The sequence below is a fragment of the Podarcis tiliguerta genome, assembly GCF_965153285.1.
Source record: "Podarcis tiliguerta genome assembly, chromosome: 13".
NCBI lineage: Eukaryota > Metazoa > Chordata > Lepidosauria > Squamata > Lacertidae > Podarcis > Podarcis tiliguerta.
The window spans coordinates 42153761-42166655 of record NC_139546.1 but is presented as its reverse complement, the minus strand read 5'-3'; the positions used below and the strand labels follow the sequence as shown (position 1 = coordinate 42166655).

The window sequence follows — 12895 nt, the reverse complement described above, 5'->3', positions numbered from 1 at the left end:
TTGTGTTCAGCTAAGTCCTACTCAGAGAAGGCCTATTAAAAGTAATGAGTCTGAAGTAGTCATGTCTTCAACTGGTGTACTCTGAGTAGGACTATTATTGAATACTTCCCAGTACAGTTACATTTTCTGAATGGGAGCTGCAAGTCAGTACAGTGGTACCTCGGGTTACATACGCTTCAGGTTACGTACGCTTCAGGTTACAGACTCCGCTAACCCAGAAATATTACCTCAGGTTAAGAACTTTGCTTCAGGATGAGAACAGAAATTGTACTCCGGCAGCGCAGCGGAAGCAGGAGGCCCCATTAGCTAAAGTAGTGCTTCAGGTTAAGAACAGTTTCAGGTTAAGAACGGACCTCCGGAACAAATTAAGTACTTAACCTGAGGTACCACTGTATCTAAAAGAGACAATTGGACCCTTCTAATATCATCCTATTTTAAGATATCATTGTCAGGGATGATAGTCTCAACCTAAACAACTGAAGTTGACTTTTCAGCTGAGAAATCACAAAGTAGGCATCATCCCTACTTCCACATTATCTGGATATGATGAAATCCTGTTTCTTTTTGTTTCATTTGCCTTGGGTGACATATATACAACACCCTTGCAGCAATGGTTTCTAAAATGAAACCACAACCTTCTCTGGGTAAATAAACATTTGGAGAAGGTTAGAAAATCAATTTGACTAATGGGAGAGGTAGATGATAGAGCTGTAAAATAAAATGAGGCACGTTGATAGAGAGAAGTGTTCTTCCTTCGATAGTAATAGTACAACTTTAAGTCATACAATGAAGCGAATGGTAGGATATTAAGGGCATATGAAAGGAATCAGTTCCTCATGCAGCATAACCCTAGAGTATGGAATCACCTGCCACAAGACTAACCAAAACAATTTTAAAAGAGGGATTCGATAATTTTAAGAACATATGAAGAGAATGCTTGATCAGGCCTCTGGCCCATCTAGCCCAGCATCCTGTTCTAACAGTGGCCAAGCAGAAGCCCATGGAAATCTTAAAAACAGGACATAAGTGCAATGGCACTCTCCTCTGCTGCAGTTAAAAGCCTCTGACAGTGAAGGCAGACCACAGCCATGAGAGTTAAAAGCCATTGATAGCTATATTCTCTATGAATTGTCTAATCTTCTCTATGAATTGTCTAATCTTCTTTGGACTCTCTCCAGGTATAATTTTATATAGTTACATGGTAAGACCCCCAGACCAGCCCTCGTTAAAATAAATTCACATGGACGTAGAATTTTTAGATTAAGGTTACTGAGCAAAATTTTAGGCCACATTGAGTTACAGAAATGTGAACGGTATTGGCTTGTACATGACATTTATTACCCTTCTGGTTGGAGATTTTCCCTTCTGAACATGGAAGGCAATCATAGCAGCAGAATGGTTCCCCTTCCTTCTTGGCTCTCCTATAACCAGGTCGACAATTGTCATTACACAGTGAATGGGGAAGTGCCTGTCCATAAATGAAAGAGGACAATATACTACAATTCAGAAAAAAAATAGTTTTATTAGTTGGTAACTAATCAATCAACAATTAAGGAATATGAAGTTAAGAAACTGGCCAATGCCATAGTGGAATCATGATATCATTTACAGAGGTCATTTTTTTACGCAGCCACTGATCACAGATAACATTGTGATCACATGTGATAACATTGTAGAACATTCCTTCAGACAGAGTCACTTCTGTAGTCCAACAATGTGCCAGCTTTTAAACACTGAGAAAATGATTGGACACACCCTAAATATTCTTGGCTCCTACCTGGTTAAACCTCGTAGGCCACATGATGATATCCTCTTGGATGGAGAACACATTTTCTGGAGAACCCAGAGAATGGGCATCCATCTTTCCAACTTTGACTCTCTGAAAGGACTGGTTTGGGAATACAATCCAGTTCATAATATCGAAGCCGGCTACGATTTCACCATTTTGATCAAATGTAACCTTTTCACCTGCACTGTTGTTAAATGAGACACTTCTTAGAAAGTGTTGTAGCTAGATTGAGGGGAGGAACAAAGCAATTCATAAATATGCACAAATGGATTCAACATGGCATCTTTCACACTTGAGGGCTGTGGTTCCATTTAAAAGCTTAATGCAGATTAAATATATTAGCTGTAGTATTTGAAGCAGCAACAATAACACATATAAAATACTATTATAATTAAAGCTGATGTGAAGTACAACTCCATCATATCTATCCATTGACCATGCTCACTAGGACTGAACATCACACGGACAAAACATCATGAAGGCACAACATTGGCTGTTCCTGACTTAAATCTTGGGGGGTAAAAAGCTCTAGGAGAGAGCATTTTCTAAACAGTTATAATGCATTCTCATTTATAATACCATTCCAGATATTACCTTATGCTGTTGTTGATTCAGAAATGTCTGCCTCTCCCTACTGGCCCATGTTTGTTGTTTAAACTGGAATGACTGCATAGCATGCAATGCATGAGCTATAGCATAGACTGCATTGTAAATGCTGTAACTGTGGCCAGTCATGCTCATTTGAAAAACAGATGTAGGAAGGGTCTCCAGACTCTCTGTCCCTGTGCAGATTTTCCTTTCCACCTCATCCACCACAAACCTGTGGAATGAACAGTTAAATGCCTCTTCCCAGAAGTCCTCAATGAAGCCATCTTCCTTTTCTGAAGGACTCTTCCTCTGAAGAAAGGTGTGGAATCCCAACACCTCCTTTGAATGAGTAGTGAAGGATAGAGCACCATGGATGAACTGTAGGCTCCAATTTCTTTGTAAGGGAAGTGATGTGAATTCCATCTGGGCTGTCATCACCCAAACTTTTGCCGCAGCTTGTATCGGTATTTCTTCAAATTCTGCAGCCTGAGGTATAATTCTCAATGTTATCATGTCCTGAATTTCTCCATGTACAACCACAACATTGGCAGTGCTTCGCATCGCAACAATGAATGATTCAAAGCCCTCCCTCACTGCATCCTCAAATTCATTTGAAAATTTAAGTTTGGGGAATCTTTCTATGAAGTCAAAGCATATCCCTCTTTCGGTAAAAATGGGAAGCACCTTTTCAACAAATTTCTCTGTATTCTCCTCATTCTGAGAAACCACTCCAATCCACATCCACCTGAAGTGCAGCAGTAAACGGAGAATACCCATGAAATGATGTGTCCCATTTGGGAACATCCGGTGGAAGAAAAAAGCTTGAGTTTTCTCATTCATTACTGGAGCAGAGCCATATATGAACTAAGGAAAATAAGGGGAGGGGTAGGAGGAAAGAGATAGTTCTAAAATAATCATTTAAGATTAAGAACCTAAGATATCGTCAATCCAAGCAGCTCCTCAAACCAGATGGCAATCGGGGATAGTTACTGGGGTATCCTACACCTAACATGCTCAGTGAAGGCCATTATCTGAACCCCTTATCTGTGCACACTAAAAACCAGCTAAACCAAATGGACTGCAAGCCATAAGTCAAAACAGTGTGAAGTAGGTGAAAAAGGGAGCACTCAAAAGCCAACTAAAATTCCTGTTCAGCCCTGAATTGGCAAATGGCTAATCCCACACTACTCAATGGTGAGAGGGTGAGATGCTATTAAAAAGCAGAAGGAGGACTTGGGTGAGGGGCAGCCTATTGTAGGCAACCTCCTACTTTAAGCCTATTTACTACAACAGGCTGTATGATGGTGAGAAAATGCTCCTCTCCTCAGGAGAAGGCAATACAGGAGTTCCTCTTTCATAGGGGTGAGTAAACCTACCTGCAACTAAAGGTTGGGAGTGACAAAAATCAGGGGTCAGCAAACTTTTTCATCAGGGGGCCATTCCACTGTCCCGCAGACCTTGTGGCGGGCTGGATTATATTTTGGAGGGGGGAAATAGAACAAATTCCTATGCCCCACAAATAACCCAGAGATGCATTTTAAATAAAAGTGCACATTCCACTCATGTAAAAACATGCTGATTCCCGGACCGTCCATGGGCTGGATTTAGAAGGGCTGGATCTGGCCCCCGGGCCTTAGTCTGACCAGCCATGGAAAATATGCATACCACCATATGCACCCTGCAATGTCCCTTCAAAATGTCACATGAATCTTAAGGATTCTTTCCCTAGAGTTTGCCCTTACTTGAGGCATCTTGTACATACAGAGGATGGTTGCCATGTGGAGACAGACATTTGAGTTTGGTCCCCCAATAACTGCGACTGGAGTGTTCTCAGCATCACACTTGTAGTTGGGGATGAATCTGCCTCTCCTGGAGAGAAGTTCCATTGATGCCAGATAGGTCCATGTTTCACTGAACTGGGTATTATAGACATGGAAGCCCAAGGTGACATTGGGTAAGATCTGCCCATTTTCATTTATCTGTTTTACAGCAAATGCCAAGGCCAGGATGTGCTGGTAGGTCTGAGGTAGAACACTGCAGTAAGGGTTACATGGTGCAAAATATTCATGATATTCAGATTAGGATGTTTATTATGTATATAGATATATAAAAGATAAGGTATAACACTAAAATGGCTTGTATTTATGCTTGCAGTCCACAAAGTATAAAGAAATATTAACTTCTCCACAATAGCAGAAAATGGTAATAATGTACTTAGTAATGCTAACCATTTATCATTCTTAGAAGTATTTACATTTATCATTCTCTTTATACAATAAAAAGTCTCAAAGTGACTTGACAAGGCAAAATGCAACACATAAAAGCAATTTAAAGCCATAGAAAATTAACTGTACAAAAGGCATAAAATGCTCATCCAGCAACATATTAATAAGGGCAAGGCCTACTAACCCCACTAAAATATGAGCACAAGAATAGGAGGCAGCATTAATGATGGCAAAGGTCTATGTAAATGAAAAGACTGACAGGGATGACACTAGGTACATCTTCCTGGTGAGGGCATCCCACAGAAATGCAAATGCTGACTTCCCCGTTGCCAAGGTGGGAGTCGGGAGCAGCTCAGCAATAACTCACAAGATGTCAGTGAAGTTAAGTCTTTATTCAAAGAAACAAAACAGCTCAGGCCTAGTGCTCACAGTAACTCTTCCCAATAGGCCTTGTCCAAATGAGGCAGTTGTAAGGACTGGTGGTCCCTGCCTTCCCAACGCTCTCCAAGACTACTCCTCCCCTTCCTTCCTTCCTTCCTTCCTTCCTTCCCTCCTTCCCTCCTTCCCTCCTTCCTTCCTTCCTTCCTTCCCAAGCAATCTCAATCTCCTATTTCTCATCTCTTATTGCTGTTCCCTCCTCATACCTTTTCCAGTTCTGGGAGACCAGGAGGGAGAGGAACTGGTCACAGGAGGGGGAGACCCTCTGGCTTCTTCAGCAGCCCCCCTGATCTCTGTCTCTTGGTTCCTCTCCTCTCCAGCTTCCACTTCTACCCCTGATTCTGGACTGCTCTCTACCACGACGTCTTCGTGCTCACTAAACCCTGTTACCTCTTCCGTTTCCTACACCTCCTCCTCCCAGTCTGCTCCCTCTTCTCCCTCTGACCACTCATTGTCGCCCCACCACCAGTCTCCTAGCTCTGAGCCTTCTTCGCCTGGAGGTTCCCTTGGGGATTCCCCAGCTGGTACCTCCCCCAGCCAGTGAATGACATTTGCCCTCTCAGATACAGGATATCTTGCCAGGTACAGGCAAGATACATATAATACTTAAACTAAACTATGGATGCACAGCTGCTGGTGGGCTATTTGCTTCTTTCCTGCTCCAGCTATTGCTATGCTGCTGAGAGTGAAATCGTGATCTGGACAGGTGTGGCTTCTTTCTGAACCTGCCTGGTAGTTTAAGAGAAACAAAGAGCAATCCCTACCATTCATAGCTCAATTGGGAGCAACCCAAGTTCAGAAGTAAAGCAAAGCCAGGCTATTACTTAGCTCCCAGCATTGTGGCAGCAGCAGGAATAAAATAGGACTAAAGCCACAGTCCCATCCAGACAAAATTTCAGTTTACACGAGGGGTCAGCAAACTTTTTCAGTAGGGGGCCAGTCCACTGTCCCTCAGACCTTGGGGGGGGGGGCTAGACTATATATTTTTTGGGGGGGGGCATGAATGAACTCCTATGCCCCACGAATAACCCAGAGATTAATTTTAAATAAAAGGACACATTCTACTCATGTAAAAACACCAGGCAGGCCCCACGGATAACCCAGAGATGCATTTTAAATAAAAGGACACATTCTACTCATGTAATAACATGTTGATTCCCGGACTGTCCACGGGCTGGATTGAGAAGGCGATTGGGCCAGATCCAGCCCCCGGCCTTAGTTTGCCTACCCATGGTTTACACAGTAAACAGCCAGATGCCTATGGGAGTTGTTCTAGAACCCACCATTTCAGTAGCATGTACTATCGCACTGTACATTCACATTAAAACCATAGTTTGATTTAACCATGGTTTTAAATGATTATCCAATAATGTTGCAGAAGGAACTGCCAACTGAGTGTGCATTCCCAAGCAATTGTTACAAATATCCTGGTATTTAGAGTTTTGTGTTGGAGAACAAAGGGAATGAATGACTAAGTGACACAACCAAGCCATAGGTTTTAAATATCACTTTGTAATATGTCAAAACCAGCCTGGAAAAAGTAATGCAAATAGGAGACTATGTTGCAATTGTTCCTATTCAATAGAGTGGGGAAAGCTATAAAACCAATAAACCCTTTAAGGATGGATACAACTCCTCACAGGAAGTAACCAAGAACATATCCCCCCCCCACACACACCTAAAAACAACAAATTCAGAACAATAGGAAGAAAAAGTATAGAAGCAGTAATCAATAAAATGAATGATGCAAAGATGGGGAATATATTGATTACAGTTTCAATTTGTTTTAAAACCCAGTTACATACATACGGTCATCAGAAAGTTTCTGAGATGGGTGGATTTTAAAGCTGATGCTGTTTGATAATATAAAAACCTGAGATGTAATGCCAGCAATTATGAGGTCTCCTGATTGATAATATTGGTGAAGAATAGGAAGAGGGTTTAAGATGGAGCACAGAGCAGTAGAAGCCTTGCACATAGCCTGTGGCAGCAACGCTAATACCAAGATAACAAATAGTACCATCTTGCAGAAAGTCTTCATTTTTCGAAAAAAATCATTGTTTCCATACTGTTGGTTAGAGGGACCACGATTAGCAAAGCTGCAGTGGGATGACTGCTCATTCAGCAGATGTAAAGTCAGAAATATTAAACGTAAAGAATCACTGTTTAGACTGACAGAGTTCTGTTAACCTACAGGCTCTGAATAGAATATATTAGCAACAGGTTTTAGTAGCAATTTTTTCTCTTCATAGTTTTGCATGTAGGTACTGGAACACCCTAGGGATGGGGAGAATGTATTGAAGTTATTATTATGGTTAATTGGACAATTACACGAGAGATCACCACCTACTATTAGTTCTTGGTTCTTGACAATATTGCAGACGAAAAACAAAAGATGTTTATCACACCTGAGCTAAACTTGTCTTGGTAATTCTTAGTGAAAGAGCAATACAATAACAATGAACTACAGAGTATTGCACATGCATGAACATGTGTGTGTCATGTTCCAGATAACAGGCCTTAAATAAAATGTGTCAGATGTTATTAAAAATGGCTGGATAAAGTTTTGCAAACATTCCAAAACGGGGCCAATTTCTCAAAACTGCCTCATATCAAAAATTTCCTATGGAAGATCAGATGGTTTTTCATCTGGCCCTGAGCTGTAAAAGATTCCCCTTCCCCGCTCTGTTCTATGAAATTAAATGTATCTGTTATACAAGGGCATTCTTGGTTTTCTCTATTTGTTGTTATTTGTGGGACTGAATAAAGGGTAATTAGCCTGCATGGGTAGCCTGCTCAGCTTGGTTTGGTGATCTGGGAACTCTGTGTAAAACTTAGAATCATGGAATTGTAGAGTTGGAAGGAACCAACAAGGGTAATCTATTCCAACTTTATTTCAAAGGCCTGTTTTCCCTCCTCCAGGGATAGCCAGAGCAGTAGCAATGCTAATAAATGGGTTTTAGATTTACACATGCTTACTTTTAGCCAGCTGTTTTGCCAATTAACTCTGCAGGTTCTTTAAAGGATCTTTGGTAGTCAGTATGAGGGAAAATAGGGACACGGGTGGAGCTGTGGTCTAAACCACAGAGCCTAGGGCTTGCCAATCAGATGGTCAGTGGTTCAAATCCCCGAGATGGGGTGAGCTTCCATTGTTCAGTCCCAGCTTCTGCCCACCTAACAGTTTGAATGCATGTCAAAGTGCAAGTAGATAAATAGGTACCGCTCCGGCAGGAAGGTAAACAGCGTTTCCATGCACTGCTCTGGTTCGCCAGAAGCATATTAGTCATGCTGGCTACATGACCCGGAAGCTGTCTGTGGACAAACGCCGGCTCCCTTGGCCATTAAAGTGAGATGAGTGTGCAACCCCAGAGTTGTTCACGACTGTGCCTAATGGTCAGGTGTACCTTTACCTTTTATTAAAATATATTTTCATTTGAACAGAATAGGAAAACCTCCTCAAACAGCAGTCAACCTCCCTCCCGTCAAACAGGAAAAGCACTGCAGCCAATCTTACAGCCAATTTCATCAAATGCAGTTGTTGTTGTTTTAAAGTTGTAAAGCAGGGATAGGCCACATAACCATTGGACAACCTCCTGGGAGCCAAATTGCAGTTGTGGACAGGGCCACGGGCAAAAGTGGGAAGAACTATTTATAGCTTGCCTAGGAGACCACTGTAAGCAAATTAAAACCCTAATTGGACTCTAAGGAACACTTGTAAAGTAATGAAGATTATGGATAATTTGGAAAAATGGAAATTGTGGAGAATGTACTGATATGTAGTTTTAAATTCTGTTTTAAGTTCCCAACCCATGTAGGGGATGGGGGGGGGGGTCATGAGATTCAGAGAAACTCACAAAATGATTATACAAACGGTTTGAATGATAAAAATAAATAAATAAAATTTTCAAAAAAGTGGGAAGAGGGAAGAGCTGCAAATCTAAATTTTACTTTTCTACAGAACTGTGGTTTATACACATGTTCACGCAACCCTTTCTTTCCTCTATCTAGAAAACTGAGAAGCATTATTAGACCTCAAGGACACACTGCAACCTAGCAAAAAAGTCAAGGAGGGTTAAACAAGGTCACTGAGTGGTGTGTGGCAGGACACAGGTATAGTCTGGGCAGAGATCCACAAGGCAGGGAAAGAATCCTGGAGGATTGTTTTGGTCCCCAAACTGATGTTCCATATCATGGTTATATATGATTCTTTACTGGGAATAACAACAGTACATAACACCTCAGCATGACAGAGACATGTTGATTCTTCAATTCTTTCTTCTTATCAGTTTCTCTTTGCTGTTCAACTCTGGCCTCAGCAAAATAACAAAGCATTTAGGGAAAAAGATGCAGCCCAGTAATCCAAAACTAGAGGACAAGATGGAGAAGACCTCCACTGCCACCATATATTTCCCCTTGGTACTCAAGTAGGTTGGAATAAAGGACAACCAAACACTGCAAAAGACCAACATGCTGAAGGTGGTGAACTTGGCTTCATTAAAGCTGTCAGGTAACTTCCTAGCCAGAAAAGCCACAGTGAAGCTGACAATGGCAAGGAAACCCATGAATCCCAGGGCACAGCAAAACATTATAGTTGAAGCTTCGTTACATTTTAGTACAATTTCTTCAGTCATTGAATGCATGTCAAAATCTGGGAATGGGGGAGAAGTTATCAGCCAAATCATACAAATACCAGCCTGAATAAGGGAGCAGCAAAAGACAATGCAGCTAGATAGTCTATTGCCTACCCATTTCCTCATCCTAGACCCTGGCTTGCTGTCCATGAATGCTAGAACCACAGTGGTGGTTTTGGCCAATATGCAAGAAACTGCCACTGAGAAAATCATGGCAAAAGCAGTTTGTTGAAGGAGGCACGTTAGCTGTACAGGCTGGCCAATGAACAACAAAGCAGAAGAGAAAGCGAGCAAGAGGGAGATGAGGAGAGCATAGGTGAGGTTCCAGTTGTTGGCCTTGACTATGGGAGTATCCCTGTACTTAATGAAGATTTGAAGCACCAAAGCTGTGATGAAAGCAAAGGTGAGATCAAGAGTAGCCAAACTGCTCCCCAGAGGTTCTTCATAAGACAAGAAGGTTATTTGTTTCGGAAGGCATCCATTCTGGTAAATGTTTGAATACTGGTCTCCAGGGCATTCAAAACAGTCATCCATGTCTGAAAAGGAAAATGTTGTTTTCTATACAAGTAAGTGCCCACCCAGCAAACTTTGACTTAAGAAGTAAATGACATACTTCTCAATGGTAATATCAGGCAGTATATAATCCACCTCCATACACTGTACACATTATGGAAATTAAGTTCTGGTGTGCACCTAAGAAATAGTAACATAGCTACATAGCATAAAATAAATCTCCTACCCGTCTGGTTTGAGATCTTATCTTTTGGACATGGGAGGCAATCATAGCAGCAAGATGGCTGCCCTTCCTTCTTGGTTCTACTATAACCTGAAAGGCACTTCTCATTGCACTCAGAAAGGGGCTTTACCTGTCCATTAATGAAAGAAAAGAAGGGTTGGTAATCTGCAGCTCATATAACAACCCCATACTAGGAAATCTACATTTCTGCCATAGGTAGCTTGCCATATGGCAATGTGAGAGTGCTTCATTTGCAACAAACTCCAGTACTGGAATCAGTACCTCTACCATTTCTCCTACACCTTTGTTTTCATGAAAACCATTTTGGTAAATGTTTCAAAAGCACCAACTTTTATAAGTTCAGAGTCTTATGAACTAGAAAACATTCAAGTGAAAGCTTAATAGTTCAGCTAATGCTTTTTTTCCTGGGGGTATTCAAGGGTACGCAGTACCAGAACCATTTTTTTCTAGAAGAAAAGCACTGAGTTCATCGTATTATATATAGAGAAACCATTAAGGTTTGTTTTGTTTACATTCATTGCCCTTTATGCATTCTCTTAGAAAACACTTGACTTTTCAACTGAGGCTTCTTTAAACACTGGCTTTGGATCACGGTAACTGAGAGACTGATGTAAAGGAATGAGACTTGAATGTTGGTCGTAACACAGGGTAACAGTGAGAAGGATCTTCTGAATTTTTTAAAAAGCATTTTATAAATATTCTAATCAACTGTCTTGTTTGAATCTCACAGAACCAGCAAGCTATATTTTGCAATTGTGACATCTATGCAATTAGTCTCAGGAAGCGGACCAGACAAAACTTAGGCAAAACTACTATAATAGTTTTTGAATCTTTTCTGGGAGACTTCCGGCGGATCGCGAAGTGGAAGCAAGCGAGATTGCTCACTCCGGAGGGCATCTAGCTATTGAGGGAAAACGGGGGTTCTGCAAGAGCGCCGCAGCCCCCAAACACTCTTGGAAGGGAATTCAAGAGGCAGAGAACCCGGCGCTGTCGATTTGCAACTCCCCAGTCATCAGGTAACCCCCTTTTTGGGGGCGACGAGTGTGGCGGGGTTGAGAAAAGCCGACAGTGGGAAGCCATTGCTGTCTCTCAATAGCAAAGCTCCGAGCTTGCGCACAGAGCGATCCATTCTCAAACAAAAAGAAATCGAATTGGACTTTAAAGATCGAAATTAAGGTATAATTAGAACTAATTCGAGGAGGCAAGGTGGGAAAAAGGAGGTCTGCCTTGCCTGGAATTTTATTTATACACAAGAAGAATTTGCAGAGCGGAAAAACTGTAAGTTGTCCCTGACGGGGAGCCTTTGTTTTTGTGGATATATTGGAGAGCAATAATTTTGGCAGTTTATCGGTGAAGTTGCTGGGATTTTGCTGGGAAAGTTAGAGAAAGAACGGAGCGTGAAGGTGAAGGCGAAGGAGATTGCAGTGTTGTTCACTTTCGTTTTCAAAGGAAAAAGGATGAGAAAGAAGAAAGGAGTAGGAAAAAGAAGGGGGAAGGGAAAAAAGAAGAAGAACGAGAAGAAGAGGAAAAGACAGAAGAAGATAAAGAAGAAGAAGAGAAGTAAATTAATATAAAATAAAGAATATTTAATTGACAGACAATATGGCATTGAAATTATTGACTTGGAATGTGAATGGAATGAATGATAAAAAAAACCCAAAATAAAATTGGACAATATTTGAAACAAAAGAATTTGGACATTATTTGTTTACAAGAGACTCATGTTAAAAAAACACACAGAAAAATTTTAATGAACAAGAAATTAGGAAATGAATTCATCTCATCTGATAAAAGCAAAAAGAGAGGAGTGGTACTATATATTAAAAGTAAGATAGAGGCAAAACAATTATTTAAAGATGAAGAAGGAAGACTAATCGCAGTCCAAATCAATTGGCAAGGGGAAAAACCGATAATTATTGGAGTATATGCACCGAATAGAAACAAAACTGCATTTTTCAAAGACTTAGAGGAAAGGCTGTTTGAATACCTGGATCAAAAAATTATAATAATGGGAGATATGAATGGGGTGGTCTCAATGGAAATGGATAGACTTCGTGTCAAAAGTAAAACAAAAGAGGGGAAGCTACCAAAAACTTTCTTTGACATGGTGGAAAATTGCAATCTGATTGACATTTGGAGGCTGAAACACCCATTAGAAAAACAATTTACTTTTCACTCAGAAGTAAATCAATCATTGTCAAGAATAGATCAAATGTGGATATCTAATGAATTATCTCTGAGGTTTACAAAAATAGAGATTCAACCAAAAGTTTTATCAGATCATAATCCGATTAAAGGTATATTAAAGGGTTATGAAGAAAAATCTTTCTGGTGGAGAATAAATGAAAATCTTTTTAATGACCAAAAGACTGTTGAAAGAGCTCAGAAATGTCCAACTGACTATTTTGTAAATAATGTAAATAAAGGAACCAAGATGAGCACTGTCTGGGACGCTAGTAAAGCGGTA

General features: G+C 40.8%; 1 protein-coding gene across 1 annotated transcript; it reads right to left on the bottom strand.

The window, feature by feature from the left end:
• Positions 1 to 9305: 9305 nt before the first annotated feature.
• On the bottom strand, positions 9306 to 10205 carry LOC310662611 (vomeronasal type-2 receptor 26-like; the record flags this gene model as incomplete). Its single annotated transcript, XM_083409556.1, has 1 exon — positions 9306 to 10205. One exon carries the CDS (start codon positions 10203 to 10205, stop codon positions 9306 to 9308), a length of 900 nt encoding a protein of 299 aa, XP_083265682.1.
• Between the last annotated feature and the right edge of the window lie 2690 nt (positions 10206 to 12895).